Below are 25,160 nucleotides of genomic sequence, written 5' to 3'. Positions count from 1 at the left end.
AATGAAGAACATTCCAGGTGTAGAGGTAAAAAGTTATGCCAATGTATTTCAAACAATCAAGAAAAACTTAAATGCCTAAGATTTCTAAGTTTCCCACTGGGTCAAAATGTATGAGTCTGATCAGGAACAAGTAATAAGTTCAATGTTTTGGCAAGGTGAAGTATTAAAGGGCAATAGAGTAAAATAAAGTTGGGTAGGTAGGTTAATTGAAACTAAGCTAATAAATTTGTATTTTCTCTCATAAGCAAAGTAGAGTCACCAAAAGTTGTTAAAAAGTAAAATGACATGATCACATGTGTATGTATTAGGAAGATGAGATCAAGAAACCAAGGACAACCAAACATTCCAGGATTCATAATGGCAAGGGAGATTACTGAGTTGCTGTAGGTGATACTTGAAAACTAATCAGGAACAGAATAAGTGCTGCAGAATAGGAAAAGAGCAAATGACCTTATTTTCCAAAGAAAGTAAATAAATAAAGGGTATGGCCTACTAGGTTTAAGTATTATTAACCAATTACTGGAGAAATTCTAGAACCTATTGTTAAATAAGTGGTTTGTTAGCATCATAAAAGGAAATAAAGATTGCATAGGGTCAGCATGCTTTTATCTAGAATACATTGCAACATATTAACCTCATTTGACACAGTTACTAGATTGGTAAAATATTAAAATAAATGGTTTATGTATACATAAACAGAATTTGACAAAGTCTCTCACAGCTTCTTTGTGAAAAAGAAAGATAGGCTACATTATAGTACAAGCAGGTGGACTCAATATTGGTTGTATGGCTGGATTCAAAAAGTGGTCATTACTAGCTCAATGTTAACTTGGAAGTTGTTTTCCAATTGAGTGTCCTTGGTTCTGTTTTTGGCCTGCCATCATTTAATTTTCTATCAATTATTTAGATAAATATAGATATGTCAAACTCAACCAAATTTACATATAATACCAAGCTGAGAGCTAATTATGTTGACTAACAGAATCAAAATCCAAAAAGACCTTGCTATGCCAGAATATTAGGCTGGTTCTAATAAGAAAAGTTTCATAAAGAGAAAAATCTTATACTTTGGGCTTAAAACTTAGTTTCACAAAGACACAGTATTAAGAAGCTTTAGTAGAAATGTTTGTATGCAAAAGGTCTGGAATTTTTAGTGGACTGGAATCTCAATATATCAAGTGTGATATGGAAGCCAAAACTTAAATTAGATTTTAGAAATCAATGAGAGGCATAAATGGAATATTTTAGAGCCAGCTCATACTAGCATCCAAGAGCTGTTTTTTTAAATTTTCAGTGTGAACATTTATACTCAGAAAATGGAAAATGCTATAAATCAAGCCTTGATTTGAAATCTAGATTTGTCTAGACTTAATAAAGATGGAGAAAATGTTAAGACTTGATGATAAAAATGCAATCTAATGATGAAAAAAAGTTAATACAGATTAAATTCAAAAGTGTGAGCAACAAGATTCTATGATGATCAATTCTGATGGATGTAGATCTCTTCAACAATGAGATGATTCAGATCAGTTTCAATGATCTTGTGAAGAGAGCCATCTACATCCAGAGAAAGGACTGTGGGAACTGAGTGTGGTTTACAGCATAGCATTTTCATTCTTTTTGTTGTTGTTTTCTTGTATTTTATTTTATTTTATTTTATTTTATTTTATTTATTTTTTTGGTTTGATTTAATTTTTCTTGTGCAGCAAGATAATTGCATAAATATGTATGCATATATTGGATTTAACATATATTTCTACCATGTTTAACATATATTGCACTATTTGCCATCTAGAAGAAAGGGTTAGGGAAGGAGGGTGGAAATTGGAATGCAAAATTTTGAAAGGGTTAATGTTGAAAAATGCATACTTTTTGAAAAATAAAAAGATTTACTAAAAAAATAAGTGTGTTATGGGTACAATATTTTTTAGAAAAATAGTTGTTAAATTTTTCCCAGCCAGCTGCTATTTATAACGTATAGAAATTCAAAGGTAATAGTTTCATTAAATTCTGCCCTGGCCAAGCCATATCCAGATATTATATTCTGAATATCATATTAGTATTCTAGATTTGGAATCAGAAAACTTGTCTCCAATACATAGCCATGTGACTTTGAGCAAAACTATTTTGTCTTCTTAAAATTCAGGATACTGGATTAAATGACACCTAGGCCACTTTCAGTTCTCTTTAACAAAATCTTATGCAATCCCAAAGGATGAATAATGAAGCATAGCATCTAATTCCAGAGAAAAAAACTGACATTTGAATACAAACCGAACATGCCATTTTCAATGTCTTTCCTTTTATTTCTTCCTTTCCTTTTTCTTTTATTCCAGTCTTCTTGTACAAAATGACTAATATGGAAATATTTTACATGATTGCATATGTAAAACCTATATCTGATTATTTTACCTTCTTGGGAAAGAAGAATATAAAATTTAGATGCAACATTTTTAAAAGTTTCAAAAATTGTTTTAATATGTAATTGGGGAAGAAATAAAATGTCATTTTTAAAATGTTAATGTCTTATGAATAAAAGCAAGGAACACTGAACAGTTAAATAGTATCCAATGAACGATGACTATGATTTGATTATTTTTTAAAATGGACTCATCCCATATAAGGATTTGGTGAAAATTGGTGATATTCAGGCTGGAGAAAAGAAGACAAGGTAAGAACATGAACTATTCAAATGCTATCATGGAGAAGAACAAAACTTTTTTTCCTGGCTTAGGGGACAAAATTAGGAAGAAAAGGGAAAATTTTCATAGAATTATATTTCAATGTAATACAATGCCATTTCAGTGGAATGCTAGAATAAACTTATCAAAATTATACAGAAGTGGAATGAACTGTCTTGGGACAATGCATTCACTTGTACTAGAGTTCTTCCAGCAAAGACTAGATGATCACTTATTCAAGATACTATAAAGCATTTTGTTGTTCAGGAACCAAGTGAATGATGATTAATTATGGACTACTTTGGAGATTATTTGCAACTATGTCAAGAATAGAGAAATAAGAAACTAGACAGAAGAAAACCAGGTGGAAAGCTCTTTAGTAATCCAGAGAAAATTTGATGATTGCCTGGACATCAGTAGCAGCAATTTGAGTATATAAGACAAACATGAAAGATATTATCTTAGTAGAAATGATATGACAATGCAATTAATTAGATGGCAATGGAAGATAATGGAGAAGCTAAAGATCCTTTCTTGTAAGGCTTCAAACTTGGCTGTTATTATGATGATGTCACTAAAATGCAAAATTTGGATAGCACCAAAGCTTTGAGGGTCAATATAAGTTCATTTTTATATATGTCAAAGTTAAGATGCTAGAAGCACCTTCAAATGATGATGTCTAAAAACACAACAAGAAGGTCTGGGGAAAGATTGATTAGAGTCAGTCATTGAAATTGAAAATGGATGAAATCAGTTTGATTAAATTCAGCATTTACTAATCACTTAATGTGTGTAAGACTATTTACTAGTAAGATAAGAAGTTTTTCAGTAAGACATGACAACCAGCTTCATGAAGCTTACAATAAAGTAGGAAGATTAATATGCATTAGATTAGATGACATCCCAATTCCTTTTAAATCTAAAATTTTATGACTATAAGGAAGGTACATTGACTAGCTGGCTAGCATCCAATGGAGAATGAGCAGGATGATTAAAACATTACAAATTAATTATACAGTAATTTCATTAAAGAAACACAAAACAGTCATGGGAGGCCTACAGGGGAAAAGGTAATTTACTCATAGTAGGACTCAAGGAAAGAGAAGTTGAACTGAAGAATTGATTGTTTGAGGAGTCTTGGATCTGGAGTCTAGAAACCTGGACTAAAATTCTATTTCTGGCATTGTAATGTTCTTGGTTCATTTTGTGGAGGTCTCTGGACCAGCCTTTGTTTCAGCTGAATAATCACTACAAGAATAGCCAGGTGTTAAAGTCCAAATCCTTTATTGTCTCCTTCACAATCTAGTTTCCTTGCCTGGGGCTGGGCAGCTTTCTGGAGCCTTTCAGACCTGGCCTTGGTCTTAGTGGGGGAAGTGCAGGAGGTCAGGCCAGCCACTGTGGTGGTGCGAGATGGAGTGAATGAATCTGTGTCCTTGGCTCTGAGAGCTTGAGCGCCTGTCTGCAAGTCTTCCTGGCTCTACCTCTGAGCCTCTCTGTTCTCCCAGGAGAGCCACCAAGAGCCTGACGGAAGGATGATCTCTAGGTTCTCTTCTAGTTCTAAATTCTATGATTATTCACTACTGATCAGAGAAATGCAAATTAAGACAACTCTGAGATATCATTACACACCTGTCAGATTGGCTAAGATGACAGGAACAAATAATGATGAATGTTGGAGGGGCTGTGGGAAAACTGGGACACTGATACATTGTTGGTGGAGTTGTGAAAGAATCCAGCCATTCTGGAGAATGATTTGGAAATAAGCTCAAAAAGTTATCAAACTGTGCATACCCTTTGACCCAGCATTGCTGTTATTGGGATTATATCCCAAAGAAATACTAAAGAGTGGAAAGGGACCTGTATGTGCCAAAATGTTTGTGGCAGCTCTTTTTGTAGTGGCTAGAAACTGGAAGATGAATGGATGTCCATCAATTGGAGAATGGTTGGGTAAATTATGGTATATGAAGGTTATGGAATATTATTGCTTTGTAAGAAATGACCAGCAGGAAGAGAGACTTACATCAACTGATGCTGAGTGAAATGAGCAGAACCAGAAGATCGCTGTACACTTCAATGCTGTATGAAGATGTATTCTGATGGAAGTGGAAATCTTCAACATAAAGAAGATCCAACTCACTTCTAGTTGATCAATGATGGACAGAAACAACTACACCCAGAGAAGGAACACTGGGAAGCGAATGTAAATTGTTAGCACTACTGTCTGTCTACCCAGGTTACTTATACCTTCAGAATCTAATACTTAATGTGCAACAAGAAAATGGTATTTACACAGATATATTGTATCTAGGTTATACTGTAACACATGTAAAATGTATGGGATTGCCTGTCATCAAGGGGAGGGAGAAGAGGGTGGGAGGGGATAATTTGGAAAAATGAATACAAGGGATAATGCTTTTTTTTTATTTTTTATTTTTTATTTTTTTAATTTTTTATTTAGAATTTTTTTTCCCACAGTATATATGCATGAGTAATTTTTTTTTTATATTATCCTACAAGGGATAATGTTATAAAAAATTACTCATGCATATATAATGTCAAAAAATTATAAATTAAAAAAAAATAAATTCTATGATTATTTTCTATAGGCAAATATTAGAACAGGACCCTTTTCCCAAGGCTCTAACATTATATACACAAATAGTGAGTTTATTGGATCATTCTTAAGGAACAGCTTGAGGCATATAGAGATTACAGAATCACAAGTTTATAATTAGAATTTTAAGGCAGGAGCTCTTAAATAAAAGCCCAGTTCTTTATTAAGCAACATTGCCTCTCAGACAACTGGACTAAGGATTCACTGGTTTCTCTACTTTGTATCTGCTGCTCTGTTTTTGTTGTTCCGTCTCACTCTTCATGATCCCATTTGGGATTTTCTTGGGAATGGGAACAGTTTGACATTTCCTTCTCCAGCTCATTTTACAGATAAGCAAATTGCGACAAAAGGGATTAAGTGACTTTCCCTGAAATTTTCAATTAATATTTATGGAGGTTTGGGGTGGGTGACGGGACTCGGCAGATTTTTCCTCAGCCTATAACTCGGCCTAAGATTTCAAGTGCCCGGACTACCAGCAGGGAGCTATTTCCCGCTCCTCCCAGTGACCCTTCCTTTCCAGCCCTTGGTTCTTCCGTCCGGGGAGGAGCCAAATTCGGGCCCAGTATTCCCGCAGCCCTCAGCAGAAATGCCTAACTAAAACAGCCGCACCGTCTCTGACTTCCGGCTTATTTCGACCGGTGCAGACACAGGCAGGGCCTAAAAGGAAGGCGGATGATATTTCCCGACTAGTGTCTACTCCGGGGTGACAAAGGAGCGGGATACTTTGGAGTCGCTTATCAGGCATTTTTGTAGACAGCTTCCAAGAGGAAAGCCCCAGGTCTTCAGGTGACAGCGGAGGGAGACGTGTACTCTGTAGTAGTGAGCAAAAGAACGCCGGTTTTGGCTGCGGGGCTCTGAAAAGGGAACAATTTAAGCGGGAGTAGTGATCCGAGCATCGCAGTGAGCTTCCCGGAGTCCAACCACGGCCTCACTATGTGAGTGACGTGAAGAGCTCTCCTGCCCCGCCCCTCTCTAAGAACCCTGGAACCTTTGTGGTTCCCCTCATCCCCTGCCTAACTCCCCTCCCCCATCGCCCTCCGCTAACTAGCTGTCTGATCTCTGTTCTGCAGGTCGAAAGTTTCCTTTAAGATCACGCTGACCTCGGACCCGCGGCTGCCGTACAAAGTGTGAGTGACGTAGCCGCAGAGTTAGGGGCGGTGCGACCCTCTCTTTCTCTCTGTACCCATCCCCCTCTCCCCTTAAGTTTATGGCGGGGCGTGCTGTGTATATGCTCTTCCTCCCCCAGTGTATATCCTGCTTCTGCTCTTAGGTCCCAGAGAGGATGTCTCAGCACATAACTAGTCCAGCCCTCCTCCTCCTCCTAATGGAAGGAAACTAAGCCCCAGGGAGGTCAAGTCTAGTTTACCAACAAGCATTTATGAAGCACCTACTGTGTTCCAGACGCTGGGACTGGACAGGAAGGGGAGTATTTCTTGAGCCAGCACTCCTTCCATTGATACCTACAAGTCCCCTCAGTTCCTCCGAGTAACTGAGTCTCAAAGGTTTCACACTGATCTTTAAAGGGTGGTTTTGGCCAAGACTGAAGAGCCGCTTATTTGCATTGATGGGAAAAAACTTCCCACTTGGGATGCCTAACCCAAGGAGACCCCAGCGCTGAGCCATTGCCTGGCTCTGGGTGTACAAAGATCGTTCTTTCTTTTCTGTCCTGTACCTCATAAAGCTGATTTAGTGCCCAGCGCTGTCTCATCCGCTTCAGAATATAGACCCCATCACCATACTCCTCTCTGCCTAGGGTAGTTCCTCCTTTCTTGTCTGGAGGGTTGCACGTTATCAGATTTTGGCCTACTTTTTGGTTTTTTAAATATATCCTAAGCATCTATCACTTGTACAGCTCTTTTTAAATTGAATTGGTTCCATCTTCTTCCTGAGTAATCTTCATGATGAACTGTGGTCTTGCATTCTAGTTCCCACTTACCTAATGAAATGAAGCAACTCCTTTTGCCCTCAACCAAAGCTTTCAGGAGCCATCATAGCAGGGGTTCTCAAACTATGGCGGCCTGCAAATGGGCTGAGGGGCGGAGACTATAGTCAGGCCTTCCCACAGTCCAAGGGACTGTGAACTGGCCCCCATTTAAACAGTTTGAGGACCACTGGTCACTAAATCTAATTTATTTCTAGTCCATTTTGTGCTTCTGCCTTTCATTTAATGCATCCTGCAGACAAATTAAGCCACCTATTTTTCATGACCTATGTTATCCCATTTCTCATCTCATCTATTGAAGTTTCTCCTTTATGTCAAGGCCAAAATTATATTCTGAAGCTGAAAATGAAAGAAATCTTTTCCTCTTTAAGTTTCTCATGGCACTATACCTTGCTCTCTTTTGTTTCTATCAAATTCTTCTTTTCCTTAGACATAATTTGTTCTGCTTAGAATATTTGTTCTCCATCCGACTGCAAGCTCTTTGAAATGAGGGATTGTGCTGTTTTTCATCTTTGCATTCCCATCATCGGGTATGATCCCTACAATGTGGGAAATAATAAATATTTGTTGAGTTTAAAGGTCCTCCTCCTTAAAGGGAACCAAAGGATAACATTTTAAGCAATGTTATATTCACCTAAACTATTTTATTTTGTTGGGCCAACTTAGTAGGGTTTCATGGGGGAAAAACACCACTTAGTTTTTAATTATCAAATAATCCAGTTTTTGTGTGGACATTGACTAGTTCTGAAACCTTGAACAAATGACAAACTTTGCAAGCTTTTGTTTTCTAATTATATATATTTCATCGAAACCAGGATATTTAACACATGTCAGATGAACAGTATATTGTAAGGTTCTAAAATGCAGGTTTCTGAAATCAACCATTTTTTATATTGTGTTTTATTTAGAATATCTTATTGATTGCATAAAACATGTGCTACAGGTCACATTTGGAAATAATGCTGTCAACCATCAATAAAGAAGGAATTCTAGGGCAGCTAGATGGCGCAGTGGATAGAGTGCTGGCCCTGAATTCAGGAGGACGGAAGTTCAAATCTGAACTCTCAGACACTTAACTAGCTGTGTGACCCTGGGCAAGTCACTTAACCCCAATTGCCTCAGGGAAAAAAGAAGAAGAAGAAGGGATTCTATCAGTCTATCTATATATTCTCATGTGGTCCATTTGAATTTTTGAGCTGCTTGGCAGAAGTTTTTCATTATAAAGCAAAACAAAGACATTGGTTTTAGTACATTATTTGTTCTATTTTCAATAAGTTGAGGAGCTTCAATGCTTCTGTATGATGTTTGGGTTCTATGCTTTATAAATTAAGTTGAAACTTTGTATACTTTGTATATATTTGTATACAAATAGGAAGCATAACTTCAGGTTTTTCAAAATGAGATGCCTTAATTTCTTAAGACCAAAGGTAATATTGCTTTAGATTTTAAACTATATTAGACTATTTGTAAAATTATTTTTATTTGTTATTATTGGCTCCCTCTTATCTCCTATCATTCATATGCTTTCTGCCATTACCTCCTTCTTCACCATCTCAAATATTAAGATAACTTTATTCCTTGCTAAGACTAATCCCTTTACCTGTTTGTGTGATTCTATTCCTTCCTGTCTCCTCTAATTGCTCCTTTTGCTTATTTCCACTTGATATAATTTTTTTTTAAACATGTATCATAAAACATTTCCAAATGGGAAAAAAAGCAAGAAAAATTAAAATAGTAAAAAAAATATGCTTCTGTCTACATTCATAGTTTATTAATTCTCTCATTGGAACTGGATACTATATTCCTTCATGAATCCATAATTGTCTTGGATCATTTTATTGATCAGAGTAAATCTTTCTCAGTTAATTGTCATTATCTAACTGCTGTTACTGTGTACAAAGATTTCCTACTTCTGCTCACTTCACTCTGCATCAATTTATATAATACTTATCATGTTTTTCAAATCTCATTTCTTACAACACAGTAGTATTCCATCATAATCTTATACTATAACTTGTTCAGCCATTGTCCAATTAATGGACATTCTCTCAATTTCCAGTTCTTTGCCATAACAAAAAAAAAAATAGTTGCAGTAATTTGTTGTCTACATCTAAGTCCTTTTCCTTTTTCTTTGATCTCTGAGGTGCAGACCTAATAGTGATATTGCTGAGTCAATAGATATCAGTGTTATAGTCCTTTGGACATGATTCCAAATTTTTCTCCATGGTGGTACAAACATTTCAACAACCATGGTGAAAACAGTCCATTAATCATATATCAGTCCTTGTTTTTCCACATCTCGTGTAATAACATTTGTCATGTTTTTTTTCCCCTTTCATGTTAGCACATCTGATAGGTGTGCTTAGTGTTTTTCAATGTGAATTTCTCTAATTATTAGTGATTTAGAGCATTTTTTCAAAAGACTTGAGAGTTTTGATTTCTTCTTCTGAAAACATATTCTTTGACCATAAAGCCATTTGGGGAATGGCTCTCATTTTTATAAATCTGAATAAGTTCCCTATTTAGTTGAAAAATGAGACATTGATCAGAGAAACACTGCTGAAATATATTTTTCCTAGTTTCCTACTTTCCATCCATTTGACAGCATTGATTTTATTTGTACAATAATTTTTAATTTGATGTAATCAAAATTATCAATTTTAGCACCCATGATTTCCCTAAATTCTTTGATCATAAACTTTTATCCAAAGATCTAGCAAGTAAAATTATTTATACTCTTCCAATTTGCTTATGATGACACTTCTTGCATTTAAATCATGCACTCATTATTACCTTATCATCTTGGTAAACATTGTGAGATGTTGGTCTATGCCTTATTTCTACTACTGTGCTTTGCAGTTTTCTAGCAGTTTTTGTTGAATTGTGAATTCTTGACCTAAAAGCTTGGACTTTCAAGGTTATCAAAAACTACATTACTTTGGTAGTTTAGTTTTGTATATTATGTGCCTATTCTATTCCATTAATCAATCACATTGTTTTGATAATTACTGCTTTGTAATATAGTTTGAAGTCTGATACTGCTAGACTGGCTTTCTTCACTTTTTTCCCCCATTGATTCTTTTGATATTTTTGACATTTTTTCATTTCAGATGAATTTTTTTCCTTAGCTCTATAAAATAATTCTTTGGTAGTTGGCTTGGTATCGCAGATTAATTTGAGTAGAATTGTCATTTCTATTCTATTGATGCAACCTATCCATGAGCAATTAATATTTCTCTAATTGCTTAGATCTGTCCCTGCAAAAAGTGTTATGTTTTTATGTTCATGCAGTTTATGTAGTCTATTTTTGCAGATAGACTGACAACTATTTTATATTGTTTACAGTTATTTAAAATGTGATTTAGTTTTCTTTGTCTTTCTACTAGGTTTTGTTGATAATATTGAAATGTTGGTGATTTATGTAAGTTTATTTTATGCCCCAAAACTTTGCTAAAGTTAATTGTTTCAATGAATTTTCAGTGTATTCTCTAGGATTCTCTACACCATCAATATCTTTTTCTTTTCTTTATGGTATAACTAGCATTTTTAGTATAGTATTGAATGATGATAATGGACATCCTTGCTTCACCCTTGATCTTATTGGGAAGACTTCTACTTTATCCCCATTAACAGATGATGTTAGTTGTTGAGTTTTGATAGATACTACTTATCAATTTAAGAAAAGCTCCATTTATTCCCATGCTTTCTGGTATTTTAAGTAGGAATAGATTTTGGTTCAGTTTCTTATATAATTGAGAAATAAGATCTTTAGAAGAGAAAAATCCAAAAAAAAATTATCAAGAAATTATCAAAAGCTTTTTCTGAATCTCTTAATATAATAATGCATAATTTTTATGGTTTTTCTAGCTAGTTTATTTTTAATTTCTTCTCATTTACTGGCTTATTCTCTACTTCCTACAAATATGCCCATTTCTTTCCCATAATGGAAAAAACCTTATTTGATCCTTCCATGTCTGGTAACAATCATCCTGTGTCTCTTCTGCTTATTATGGCAAAACTTCTTGAAAAGGCCATCTACAATAGGTGCCTCCACTTTTTCTTATCTCATTCTCTTAACCATTTACAGTGTGACTTCCAACTTTATTTGTTTTTACTTTAACTACTTATACTAAACTTATATGCTATATAAGTTATACTAAACATATTGTAACTTATATTTATACTAAAACTGCTCTCCCACAAATTACCACGGATCTCTTAATTGGCAAATCCAATAGCCTTTTTTTTATCTATATTGTCCTTGAACTCTGCAGCCGTTGATACTGTTGATTACCCTCTCTTCCTTGACTCTTTTGTGTAGGTTTTCAGGACACCACTCTCCTGATTCTTCTTTGACCTTTCTGACCATTCTTTCTCAATTTCCTTTGTTGCATCCTTCTCCAGATCGCACCCACTAACAGAACCTCAGGGTTCTGTCCTAAGCTCTGTTTTTTTTGTACTGCTTCAGTTGGAGACCTTCTATAAACTTAATTTCTATCTCTATTCTGATGAGTCTCGAATCTGTCTATCAAGCTCCAATCCCTGCTGATGTCCAATTTTACATCTCTAACCACGTTTCAGATGTTTTAAACTCAATATCCAGTAGATATCTTAAATAAGTTCAAATAAACACATTATCTTTCTCCTAAGTCCTTTCCACTCATCCTATTTTTTTATTACTCTAGTGGTTAACATCTTGCTCCCAGGAATTCAGATTTGAAACTTGGGAGTCATCAATTCCTTTCTATCTCTCACCTGTACTATCAATTTCACCTCAGTATCTTTCAAATAAACCACCTTTCCTCTTTTGATAGTCCTTGGTCTGGTATAGGCCCTCTTCACTTCTTTCATATACTACTGCAATAACTTCTTGGTTGGTCTAACTGCCTCAAGTCTCTTACCCATTCCAGTGAATATTCCATTCAGCCACTAAAGTGATTTTGCCAAAGTACAGTTATAATCAGGTGAGTTCCAACTCTAAGCTCCTTTGATTCTGTTTTGCTTCCAGGATCAAATACAAATTTTTCTGCTTGATATTCAAAGCCCTTCATAATAATTTAAATTCCTTCTATTTTCCCAATCTTCTTATAGCTCATATTTTCCTCTATATACTTATTTCAAAGATGAACATTTTCATCTGAAATCAGTGGCATTTTATAAGTAAACAGCTCATTTTTTAGAAAATATCATTATAACAAGTATTAATTCATTTTAAATTTGTTTATACCTTTTGTTACTATCAATATCTCATACTTTGATTTCCATGATACAGTTCAGAGATTGGCAAACTATTGCTTAAAGGTCAAATTTGACTTGTTGCTTGCTTAAGTATGACTTTGCAAGTGAAGCATTTTTTAAAAAAACACCATTTTATTGGAATGCAGCTCTGTTCATTCTCTTACATATTTTATATTCATGGCTATTATCATGCTAAAGGCAGAGTTGAATAGCTTGGTATATAATTAGTAATAACTGATAAAAACAATCCAAGCTATTTATTAGTAAAATAGGTATAAGAAACTGGTCAGTGGAGTCTGCAGCCAGTCCAAATGTGTTGATTATAGGATCAGATTTTTACATATGAAAGCCAATTAATCACATAAGACCACTTAATTAAAAGAAAACTGTTAATCAGGATACAAAATTAGGTAATCTAATTTCTAATTAGAGGAAAGATATAGGCTTTTCAATTTGGGAGGGAAAAAACAAACATACAATTCCCTGAAGTCAGAAAAAGATGTCTCCCATTCCCCCCCCCCCCAAATGTCTATACACAATCAAAGGAATACAGAAATAATAACACATTAATCAGTATGGGGCCAGTTTTTAGATAAGAAGTGAGATTTATGATTATGAGAAAACTTCTTGTATCAAACTTTGTGGAAGTAACTAGACTGTTCAGATAACCTAGGTCTTTAGTTAAGGGTCACTAAGCAATAGGTATAGGTGATAGTTTCCTAGCCATGCAGAACTAGGTCCAAACAATGTAATAAAATTTTCTCATTATTTCCATAACTGAACAAAGTTTTTGCACAAGACAGAAATTGGATTAGACCTTTAATTGAACAGGAAGAGAAGTGAACTAGCTCTAGAATCGAGTCACAAGATTGAGTCACTATAGTGACTCCATAATTATCATAGTAGTTGCAACAGAGCCCACATGTGGGTTTCTCATCAATTGTCACTATTGTTTGGTGACTGCTATCTCCTTATGTTTCTCCTGAGTCCTGTATTTGAAAATCATATTTTCCATTCAATTCTGGTCTTTATCATGAATATTTGAAAATCCTCTTTCATTGAATATTCACCTTTTCCTCTGAAGGATTATATTCAGTTTGACTAGATAAGTAATTCTTGGTTGTAAACCTAGCTCTAAGCCTCTCCAAAATATCATATTTCAAGCCCTCCAGTTCTGTAAAGTAGATTCTCTAAGTATATTATCATCTGCAAAGAATGATAATTTGGTTTCCTTATTACTTACTCTAATTCCTTTAATCTCTTTTTCATCTGTTATTGCCAAAGCTAGCATTTCTAATACAATGTTGAATAGGAATGGTGATAGTGGGCAACCTTATTTCACTGCTGATCTTATTGGGAATGGTTGCAGTTTATCCCCATTACATATGATGCTTATTGATGGTTTTAAATAGATGCTACTGTCATTTCTAACTTTTAAAGAATTATTTTCCTAGTGAGCTTTTGTTCCTCCTTTCTCATTTGAACAGTTTTGCTTGTTAAGTTATTCTCCTCACTAGCTTTTGTATTTCCTTTTGCACCAATCTCAATTCTTTCCCTAATTTTGCCTCTATCTTTCTTGTGTTTCAAAATCTCTTTTGAGCTCTTCCATGACCTGAGCTCAATTCTTATTTTTCTTAGAAGCTTTGAATGTTGAATTTGCATCAATGCAAGTTTTTCTAGGTTTTTCTGAAATCCGCCTGTTCATCATTTTTTATTGCACAGTAGTATTCCATTAAATTCATATATCACAACTTGTTAAGCATTCCCTAATTGATGAGCATCCTTTCATTTTCCAATGTTTTGCTACCAATAAAAGGGTTGTTATAAATAATTTTTGCACATATAGGTCTTTTTCCTTTTTTTTTTTTTTTTTTTAATTATCCCTTAGCATATAGACCTAGTAGTAGCATTGCTAGGTCAAAGGGTATGCACAGTTCGGTTTCCCTTTGGGCATAGTTCCAAAATGTTCTCCAGATTTGGTTGGATTAGTTCACAACTTCCATTTACTGAATTCTAACATTTAAGGAGTTTTCAGTTAGCTGAGACTCGCTCAAGGACCTCACTGAGGATAAAGTGTGACATGGAACAAGAGGATGCTTTGGCAATGAAGTTTATTTATTGATCTGAGAGCATGGGTTTATATGCTATTTAGGCAATAACACTAGATATTTTAAATTTACTTAGTGTCTTTTCCATTGTTATATTCTAGCTAGACATTATCATTAAACAGTAACTGGCAATAACAATTTGTTTAGTGCAACAGTCATAAATTGTTTAATTTGTTATGCCTTCCTCCTGTTAAATATACATTTATCACCAAGTTTATCTTAAATTTATATCACACTTTTTCCTGATGCCTACATGTTGACATAGGTGACTTCCAGATTTATGACATCCTTGTGCTAGCAGCACTTCTTTGATCTAATAGGTCAACATATCCTAGTCCTATCCTCAACTTTGGGTATGGAAGAGTGATAAGCCTGCTGCAAATCAATCCACAATTGCACGAGAGTATGTTAACCCCTGCATAGCTTTTTAGGGATCTGCTTGTTGCTGTCCCTCCACAGTTTAGCTTTTGTACTTCCTTTTCCATTTGCCTAGTTGGATTTTTTACGGAGTTATTTTCTTCAGTGGATTTTTGCATCTGCTTTTCCATTTGTCCAGTTATATTTTTTCAGCAGCTGTTTTCTTTTTCAGGCTGGCTCATTTTTCATTATTCTCATGCATCATTCTCATTTCTTTCCCCAGTAGTTCTACCTCCATTGAGTTCCTTTATTGAGCTCTTCCATAAAATCTTTTCAGGCTTAAGACCAATTTCTTTTTTTCTTTAGGATTTTCCCTGTAGGTGTTTTGACATAGTTGTAGTCTTTTGAATTTGTGTCTTGATCTTCTCTGTCACTCTAAAAACTTTCTGTGGTTAGTTTCCTTTTGGGGGATGTTTTTACTCACCCCTTTTTTTTTTTTTGCAATTTTTTCCTTTCTATTAAATTTGTGCTCTGCTCCTGGGCTGGAAGGAGCATTCTCTCAAGCTATTTATCTGATGCTTTGTTGATATTACCTTGAGGCCCATAGAGGAGCCTCATGTTTGGTGCAATGCCAAAGCGATGGGATGGGATAAGATGTTCCTGACACTAGTATTAACTTTCAAATCGTTGAATGTCCCCTTTTTTTTAGGGGGGGCATTCAACTAATCAAGCAATCCTGTATTTTAGCATTCTGGCCATTGCTTAGAACCTATTGTCTCTCTCAATTATTCTTTTAAAGAAAATTTCTGGCACTCTGAGTTCCAAGTTGCTTTCTAGAAGAGAATCTAGAAATAGCTTTGCTTTCTCTCTTTCTTGCTTTTTTTTTTTTTTTTTTTTTTGCTGATACAATTGGGGTTATGTGACTTGCCCAGGATCACACAGCCAGGAAGTGTTAAGTGCCTGAGGTCAGATTTGAACTCAAGTCTGACTTCAGGGTTGACACTCTCTCCACTACTTCAACTAGTTGCCCCATATTCTTTCTTTTTAATAGTAATATTAATCTAATTCAGATGGAATCCTAGTTAAAAAATAATTGATGCTTAATTCAGTAAGTAAAGCTATTTCTAAATATAGATATCTAAGTAGTTCCCAACTACTTAAAGAATACTTAAAAAATTATCTAGTTATCAAATACTTATTAAACACCTCAGATATGCAGAGGCTATGTACTGTGGATGCAGTGAGAAAAAAAAAATAATGAACCATCTCTGCCCTTAAAAGAGTAAGGAGAGAAAAAGAACAAAGGGAAGGTTTCCAGTCATATTCCATACGCACAGTGCCCTACTTCTGATAAGAAACTGAAATAGGTAACAGGAGACTTCTGGAAGTCTAAAATGGGGGAGTAAACAATAAATTTCTATAACTCAGAGTCAGTTCCAGGCAACCATAAAATAGTGTCACAAAACAAATCTTGAACAGCAGAACCAGCAAAAAGATGGAAGGAACAATTTTTTAGCCCAAGAAACTTGGAAGATTGCCAAGAAGAATCTATATCATTCAGGCAAGAGGGAAATAGAGTTAAGGACAGGAAGTATCCTGGTAAGTCAGCAGCAAGTTTCATCTCAGCAAATAAATGGGAGATCCTGAGTTCTAGTGTGGTAGAGTAGGCAAATCCCAACACCAGGAACCACCATTTGGCGTCAGCATAGTCATAGGAATGGGCTTCAATTGCCTGCATTTTGGGTTTATTTTTCAGATATACTGTATCATTGACTAACCTTCCCCTACTGTTTTTGGAGCAGATTTATTTACAGCAACAATAGAGAAGTAAGAATCATTGATTTTTAGTTATTTAAAGTGAATGAATGTTGGGGTCAGGTTGGAATATTGGTGGACATCATTCAGCAGAACTCCTTGACAATTCCATCTGAATACACTAACAGCTGAAGTGAATTATACATTTTTTTCCCCTGATCTGTTATCCTTTTTCTTACAGACTCAGTGTTCCTGAAAATACTCCTTTCACAGCAGTTTTAAAATTTGCTGCAGAAGAAGTAAGTAAATAAATCATTATTAGTAAGTCTAGGTTATTGCCTTCTTCTTAGAAATTAGATAATAAAATAATGACCTGCTAGATTAGAAATTATGACCTATCTATTCTGGTCCCTGCTTTCCCTAACCAGTAGTTTATTTATGGACAATTAATTTAACCTTATTTAACTCTGTTTCCTCATTTGTGAGATGTCATATATAAGATTCCTTTCAATTCCAAAATTCTGTGATAACTAAAGAATGTGATTATTAGTGAAAAATTACCTTGAAATTGGAAAATTTCACTTAAATAGTTTATTTTTTAAAAATTCATGCATGTGTTTTGAAATTATATTATTCTAATCAAATAATTAAAACTTGTTAATATAATAACAGAGAAGTATAGGTAATATATTCATGAATTACTTTTAGTAAGGTGGTCTGGCTAAATTAGAGTTATTTATTAAATATGGTTTTTTGACTTTAAATATGATTAAACCATTAGTTGATGAAAGAATAAAGTCTTACTATGTTATTAAATCATTAGTCTTGACAATAGAATCCTAAGAACTATAATTAATTTTAAATTGTTAAGTGTTTATTGAAGATTATAGCTAATGTTAACATGTTTCCACATAGTAAACATTTGCATGATAATGACAAATTCTGTGTGGAATAAATTATACTACAATTTAATTCCTTGAAGAGGGAGACTTTTTAAATTTTTGTTTGTATCTTCAGCACCTACTATATTTCCTTGTATATTTTTGGTGCTTAATAAGTGCCTATTGAGTTAAATTGCATTATATAATGTGACCTTTGCATTTTCTTTAGTTTTGAGGTAATTATGTAATACTACCATGTTTTAAATATTTACATTTTGAGCATATCAGGTCTTTTGACCTAAAGATATCACAACTGGGTGCATAGGAGATAGATTGATGGATTTAGAGTCAAGAAGATTGGAATTTTATCCTACTTCAGAAACTTAAATGAATATATAATCCTAGAACAGTCACTTAAACTCACTCAGTCTCAGTTTCCTCATCTGTTAAAGAGGAATAATAATAGCACTTTCCTTTCCAAGATGTTGTAAAGATTCAGTGAGATAATATAGATACAATATTTTGAAACCCTTAAAGTGCTGTCTAAGTAATGACTTTTAGATAGCTCATCTACCTCTAATAGAAGATATTGTTATATAAGTGCAATTCTTTCACTAATTGAAAAATAATACCAGTAAAGTCCAATAAAACTGATTTCCTCAGCAAATTAAACAATAGAGCTGTGTTAAACATTGGAAAATTCAAAAGATTGTAACATATCAAACCAAATGGTGGAGATTTCTCATTAAGATAAATGACATTAGAATAAATGAGAAGTCTTTGGAGAATGGAATGTAAATGTAAATGAAAAAATAGATTTAATGAGAGTGAGATTATTGGTGGGCGAGGAAGAGGGAGAGAGCTGGGAGGATAGAAGGTTGTAGTCCAGCTGGAACTTCAAATTTCCAGATGTTGGAGGGAATGCATTTAATTCCATCAAATAGTGAAGTCTGATGTTTAATAGTGTCAATACGTGTGGCTGCAGTGGAATGGAAGAAGTGTTTTCAGTAAGTGACCTGAATAAATGACATCAACAAAGCTGAAAAAATGGAGGCAAACATAGATAGCATGACTTGATAGAATGAAAGGTCACTAAGCCCATGCACAGCCTTTCCTCTGGTGGATGTAAGTCAGAGATTTTGGGATAATTGGTTTTCAGTGGAGCAAATTGTAAGGAATGCAGCATCTTTAGCATAATAAATGGTTTATTGAACAAATGGGTCAGTGGGATGGGCTACAACATAGGCAAATTATATAGGAATGGACATTGAAGGGAGTAGGGCTCATTAAAATAGAGGTAATAAATCAGGAAGAAGTGGTTTGGAGACACCACAGACACCTAGTATTATAGAGACTATTATCATGGGGATTGAGACAAAAGGGAACATAATTGTGAAAGTACTTGCAGAGTCATTTGGAGAGTTTCATCCTCATATGTACTTCTACTGATTCCATTTATTGCAGAGAGTGTGTCTTTGGGCTATGATAAGAATTGGGACAGTGGGACAGGTAGCTGATCATTTTAAGGTCCTTATGATATCATGAAATTTCATACATAGATGTGTTGTGCCTAGTATGCTCAGTCTTATGCAATTTAGATTCTTGTAAATACTGAAATTCAGAGAAGTTTTTTGGGGGGAGCCAGAGGAGAGATTATAGTATAATAAAATCAAACTTGAAGGAGAAAGGAAAGTTAAGTTCTGGGAAATAGAGGAGAGGAACTAGAAGATGATATCATAAAAATGTCCTTTTTTGGGGATAAAGTTATAACTTCAAAAATAGTTACAGTGTTTTTCTTATTTTTAATTTGACTATTATTACCTCATCCCTAGAAAGAAGATTATTCTTTTCTGTTAATAATTATGGAACATATTGCCAAGAATTAGTATCAACTTCCTACAGAGGTTTGACTTAGAAAATTATATGGGCATTGCTTAAAATGTATGTGATTTTAAAAAGTGAGACTCAGAGCTTCTTTTATAAACCCAGTTTTGTAAACTAGGAATGGCTACTTAAATTCATCTGAGTAAATTTCATTGTGACTTCACTTATAACTTTGAAAAGGTATTTTGCAAAAAAGTTTAAAGTACTTTAATTATATATTGGATCTAGAAGTACTTTGATTTTTCCTTTTATATAGTTTCTGTTGTTTGAAATTTGAGATTTTAAGATAAATTATGTTGTAACTAAGAGTCCAATATTAGACAATAGGCTACATTATTCTCTGACAAATAAATAATAAACAAAATTTGCTTTTATATAAAACTTTTATTTCCAAAGCGTTACATAACTTCCAAAGCAGTCTACATTGTTGTAGTTGTTTTTAAATGGGTATACACGTGTTACTCTTACAAGTCAGCAGATAAATAAAACTAATACTTTCAGATGTCAGCTATCCAAATAAAGATTAACATTTGGAGACTGTGAAAAGCTCTTGTTTATACAAATTAAAGCAATTTCTCTATTAAGTTTTGTAGTTAGTTTTTTTGTATGCTACAGTTATTATTATGATTTATTATTATTATTATTATTATTATTATTATTACAGATTATAAGATGATTTAAGTTTAAAAAAAAAACACAAAATTTTTGCCATTCTCTCCTTTAGTTTAAAGTTCCTGCAGCAACAAGTGCTATAATTACAAATGGTAAGAGCTCTTTTTAAAATTGCATATTATAATAGCTTCAGTGAATGAGTAGAAAGAGAAAAAAAATTTATTTAAATTGACTTGAAACATACACATTCCTAAAGGATAAGTACACAAATCACAAAAGTCTAGAAAAATAGTTAATTCTCAATCTTTTGTTGGTTTTGGCACAGTCCATTTAATTTTTAAATGTTTTGTGACCCCATTTGAAAATAATAGATTGCTGTGGAAAACTGATTTGGGGTGGCTTATTTTTTTCATTTAGCATGTTTCTTTCATAATTGAAACTGTATTGTGAATGATAAATGTTGGAGGGGATGTGGGAAAACTGGCACCCTAATACATTGTCAGTGAAATTGCGAACTGATCCACCCATTCTAGAGAGCAATTTGGAACTCTGCCCAAAGGGCTTTCAAAATGTGCATACCCTTTGATCCAGCAGTGTTTCTACTAGGCTTATACCCTAAAGAAATTTTAAAGGAGGGAAAGAGACCCACATGTGCAAAGATGTTTGTAGCAGTCCTTTTTGTAGTGGCAAGAAACTGGAAACTGAGTAGATACCCATCAGTTGGAAAATGGCTGAATAAGTTATGGCATATAAATGTTATAGAATATTATTGTTCTATACGAAATGATCAGCAGGATGATTTCAGAAAGGCACTTACATGCACTGATGCTAAATGAAGTGAGCAGAACCAGAAAATCATTGTACTTTGCAAAAGCAAGATTATATGTTGATCAATTATGATGAATGTGTCACTTATCAAAAATTAGATGATTCAGGCCAGTTCCAATGGTCTTGTGATGAAAAGAGCCATCTTCACCCAGAGAAAGGACTGTGGGAACTGGGGGTGGGGTGGATCACAAGATAGTATTTCCACTCTTTTTTGTTGTTATTTGCTTGCATTTTGTTTTCTTTCTCATTTTTTTCCTTTTTGGTCTGATTTTTCTTGTGCAACACAATAATTGTGGAAATATGTATAGAGGAATTGCACATGTTTAACATATTAGATTACTTGCCAACCAGGGGATGACAAGTGGGGAGAAGGGAGGGAAAAAATTTAGTACACCAGGTTTTGCAAGGGTGAATGTTGGGAATTATCCATGCATATGGATAATTTAATAAAAAAAATTCAACATTAAAAAAGAAAGAAATTGTATTGTGAGTTATATTAGAAGATTGCTCTTCTTTTGCCATTTTATACTTCATAACCCTATGAGGAAGACCCAACCAGCAACAGCTATAAATATATAATCATAATTAATTTTAACAATTGGGTGATTCTTTGAAATATATACATTTATGTTTCTGTATTTAATTTTTTTTGCCTTTGTTTACATACCCAGTGAAGATTTAGCAGTAAATCTATTATAATTACCTGAAGATTTGGTCTAACTAGATATGTTTCATCTGATTTTAAAAACTTTTACAGATGGAATAGGAATAAATCCTGCACAGACTGCTGGTAAGTGTTAAAATTCTACTTGAAAATATTTAGTAAGTTCACTTTTTATTGATGTCAGATATGCTTTTTGACAACTATTTTGTAACCATTAATTCTTTTTATGGAAGTTTTATTCTTTTTTCATATTAACTTATTTCATTGTGACCATTATTACACATATGGAATTTAGCCTTTTTATCAAATTATTTTAAAAGATAGGAAGGAAGCATACTTAAAGCATGAGATTCTAGACCAAAAAGAGTTAGTCATATTGTTTATCACATAGAGTCCAACAAATTTAATAAGTAACTTTGTTAATTATGTACTTTTAAAAATGTAGCTATTGTGTTTAAATTTAGCATACCTGATATTTTATTAGATGATTTAGCAATAAAATAATTAACATTACATGATGAAATGTTTAAGTGAGTTAAGGTTTTTACTATCCTGAATTTTAATGATTCATACTACTTATGTAAATAAAAGAAAGCCTTATAATTCAAGCAGAACAATTCAAAATTTTAAATTATTGTTCATTTAGCCGGTTTCCAATTTTAAGTAAATGATAACCTTAAAGTGGATCATTTTTATAAAATTGAAAATCTAAAATTTAATTTATTTTCTAAGTTATTGGTAGAAATCAATTCAAAATTTAAAATTAAAAAGTTTACTTATTAATGCTATAGCTATTATGATGTGTGTTGCTTAACATAATGATGTTAACAATTCAAGGATGCATAAAACATGATATATATATATATATATATATATATCTTCATAATTGAGGAAGATTCTAAACATTTCTAAACAATTAGAGTTTAGGTTTAATTGTTTTCTTTTCACTTTGGTTTTTGTTGTCATGCATAAAAGATTCATGATTTAATCAATTCACAACTTTAATATTTTTAGTTCATTCTATAGTTTTCTCATCCCTGGTATTTCTGCTTTAAATTGTTAAATATTTGTAGACTGAGAGTATGGAAAGGACTGAAAAAAAATCTCTGGGCAAAATCAATTTTTTAATGTCTTAAAATAATAACATTTTTTTTGTATAATTATTTTGATTTACAATGTATTGCTTCATTAATGATTATGAAATCTTTAATTTTTAATTTAGCTTGTTGTTTTGAGATCTTATCTAACATGGTACATAAAACTTTACCTTATATACATAACTAATTTTGTTTTTCCTTTTATTTAGGGAATGTTTTCCTAAAGCATGGCTCAGAGCTACGAATAATTCCTAGAGATCGTGTTGGGAGTTGTTAATTTCTGCTGAATGAAAATCTGCCATTATCTTTCCAAATAAACGTCGGTATTTATTTTGTAATGTTGCATTCGAACTATCTGCAATTTTATGTACCTATTCCTCTAAGGACATTGATCCTTTATGTTAAAGAAAGAATACATCCCATGAATAAAAGAGCTGCCTTAAGAAAGAAGCCAAACTCTCCACTGCTACCTCACTACATTTGTGAAAGGAGTTTCAATTTAGTTTTAAAATAGAAACATGATATTACTGAGAACTAATTCTTTCCCAGTAAAATAAGAAAATTTAAATTTCTTGAATTTCAATTCATGTGTCAATCATAGATGAAACCATTTGTTTGATTTACAAATAAGAATTGCCAGAGAACCTAGAAAGAGTGAATAAATATGTATATTTTACATACAATTTAAGATAAAAATAATTAATAAATTGATTAACACATAAATATTTGTGTTTATTATCATTTGGGTTTTTTAGGTCTCAGTTGATTCCAATTTTTCATTTGGATTTCCAGTTAACTCAGAAGTATTCTCAACTGAACAATATGAACTTATTTTAATTATGGAAAGTGACATCTCACAACTAGTCTACCTGTGTTCCTGCAGAATTGAATGCAGTTAGTAGTGGGAATTTTAAAGTAAATTTAATATAACTGTTGCTAAATTACATATCTTCATGTTTATATTCTAAAAACTCTCATATAATCTTGATCTCATGGATAATTCTGCCTTGAAATCTGAAAGGGACTGAATACCATTGAGAAGATCTGAAATCATGCAAAGCTCAAGAAAGTGCCCTAATCTACTTTTTGGTGTGTTCTGAACCCAAATTTCAAGAGGCCTGGCAGGGCAGAGGAAGACAATTTTAAGTTCCATGATCACTAAAAAGAGAAAAGTCAACTAAACTAGCTAATTTAACTTAAATGGTAGGAAAGAATTGAGCAAGTCATACAAGAGATAAGAAGTATTATCAGGGTGACTGACAAAATCTAGAAGGAATGAAAATGGGTGCCACAAGGGTCAAAACAAAGGAGCAACAAAGTAGAGAAGAAAAAAGCAAATATTAGATTATCTAAACAAGCAACAGAAGAAAGCCAAGCATATACTCTTAACTATTGTAAAGGATAACACATCTATGCATTTCCAAAAATTACTATCTTCTTTCTTACAAGAAAAAGAAGAGACAAGACCTTAGAGAAAGGAAATAAACAATTATAGTAGGGAAAGTATTAATGCATAGGTATAATAGTATGCTGGTTCCTGTACATTGTTATGAAATCATGGCTCAGAAAAAAATGTAGCTTAAATTTTTTGTTACTTTAGTAAAACACAGCTGGTATATACAGCTGTGTTTGACAAATACATAAAATCGCACCCCCTAAACCAAGTTTTCTATCATTTGTTTTCAATGATATCATCCATGGCATTCCTGTTTCTGACTTAAAAGTCATTGAAAAGACAAAAGATTCTTATAAAAAATGGAACTGAATTACCCATGTGTATTTTCTGAAGGATGTTCTTGGTATTGTACAGTTATATATGACATTAGAAAACAAGATTTGATTGATCTTAATTATAACTTAAGGTATAGAAAGATTGTTAGACATCAAAATGCAGCTAGTTTGGCAAAGGCAGAAAAATTAAGACAATAAAAGTGAACTATTTTTTAAAGGTTTTTACCTAGAAGAATAAAACATTAACCATTAGTTATGCAGACCCATAAACATTCCAGTTAATCAAGGTTATATTTTAATATTGTTTTACAAGTCAAAGTATACTTGCATTTATGTGCTGCAGAAAAAAGAAAATGGTGCAATGAAATAATTTATGTTATATTTTAATTTGTTAATATTTGTGTATTAAATTCATATTAAAGTAAAATTATATCAAAACTTGTTTTTTTTTTATTTTTATTAAACACATTTACATTTGTGCTCTTTAAAGAGATGTGATCTTGAATGTTTTTAAGTAGAATTCTTGTGATGTAGTTTAAAAGAAATTCAAGATGCACAAATTTAGAGAATCTACCCCAAATATTCACATGAATTATTTGTGCCCAATATATGGTAGAACATTCCAAGTGTATATTGGTCTGATCAGCTACAGTCACACACACAGTAATATGATTTTTGACTCTGATGTTTTTTAGTCCTTTTCAAGGATGAAGAACAATAATCAAATAGAATTCTGGTGATGACTTTCCAATTTTAAAATAAGCATAT

At 33.2% G+C, this 25,160-nt stretch overlaps 1 protein-coding gene across 2 annotated transcripts; it reads left to right on the top strand.

Moving 5' to 3' along the window:
• Nucleotides 1-5,938: 5,938 nt before the first annotated feature.
• UFM1 (ubiquitin fold modifier 1) lies at nucleotides 5,939-24,830 on the top strand. Of its 2 annotated transcripts, XR_012488459.1 has the most exons (7): nucleotides 5,939-6,230; nucleotides 6,366-6,422; nucleotides 16,937-16,994; nucleotides 20,185-20,224; nucleotides 21,658-21,690; nucleotides 22,871-23,730; nucleotides 23,776-24,830. XR_012488459.1 is itself a non-coding variant. In XM_074304857.1 (6 exons), coding segments are annotated over exons 1-6 (258 nt in total). In that variant the 5' UTR covers nucleotides 5,939-6,228; the 3' UTR covers nucleotides 22,939-24,830. The 2 variants fall into 2 exon arrangements, 1 of the variants encoding a protein (XP_074160958.1); XM_074304857.1 differs by having other exon boundaries at nucleotides 22,871-24,830.
• Nucleotides 24,831-25,160: the final 330 nt, after the last annotated feature.

The sequence above is a fragment of the Sminthopsis crassicaudata genome, chromosome 3 (genome assembly GCF_048593235.1).
Source record: "Sminthopsis crassicaudata isolate SCR6 chromosome 3, ASM4859323v1, whole genome shotgun sequence".
Classification (NCBI taxonomy): domain Eukaryota; kingdom Metazoa; phylum Chordata; class Mammalia; order Dasyuromorphia; family Dasyuridae; genus Sminthopsis; species Sminthopsis crassicaudata.
The sequence above is the reverse complement of the archived record's forward strand: the minus strand, read 5'-3'. Positions and strand labels throughout refer to the sequence as shown.

Bases quoted from the DNA above. Each gene is read 5' to 3' on its own strand.
- UFM1 (XM_074304857.1), top strand. The intron at 16,995-20,184 runs GTAAGTAAATAA...TCTCTCCTTTAG, and splicing joins TAAAATTTGCTGCAGAAGAA to TTTAAAGTTCCTGCAGCAAC. The intron at 21,691-22,870 runs GTAAGTGTTAAA...CCTTTTATTTAG, and splicing joins AAATCCTGCACAGACTGCTG to GGAATGTTTTCCTAAAGCAT.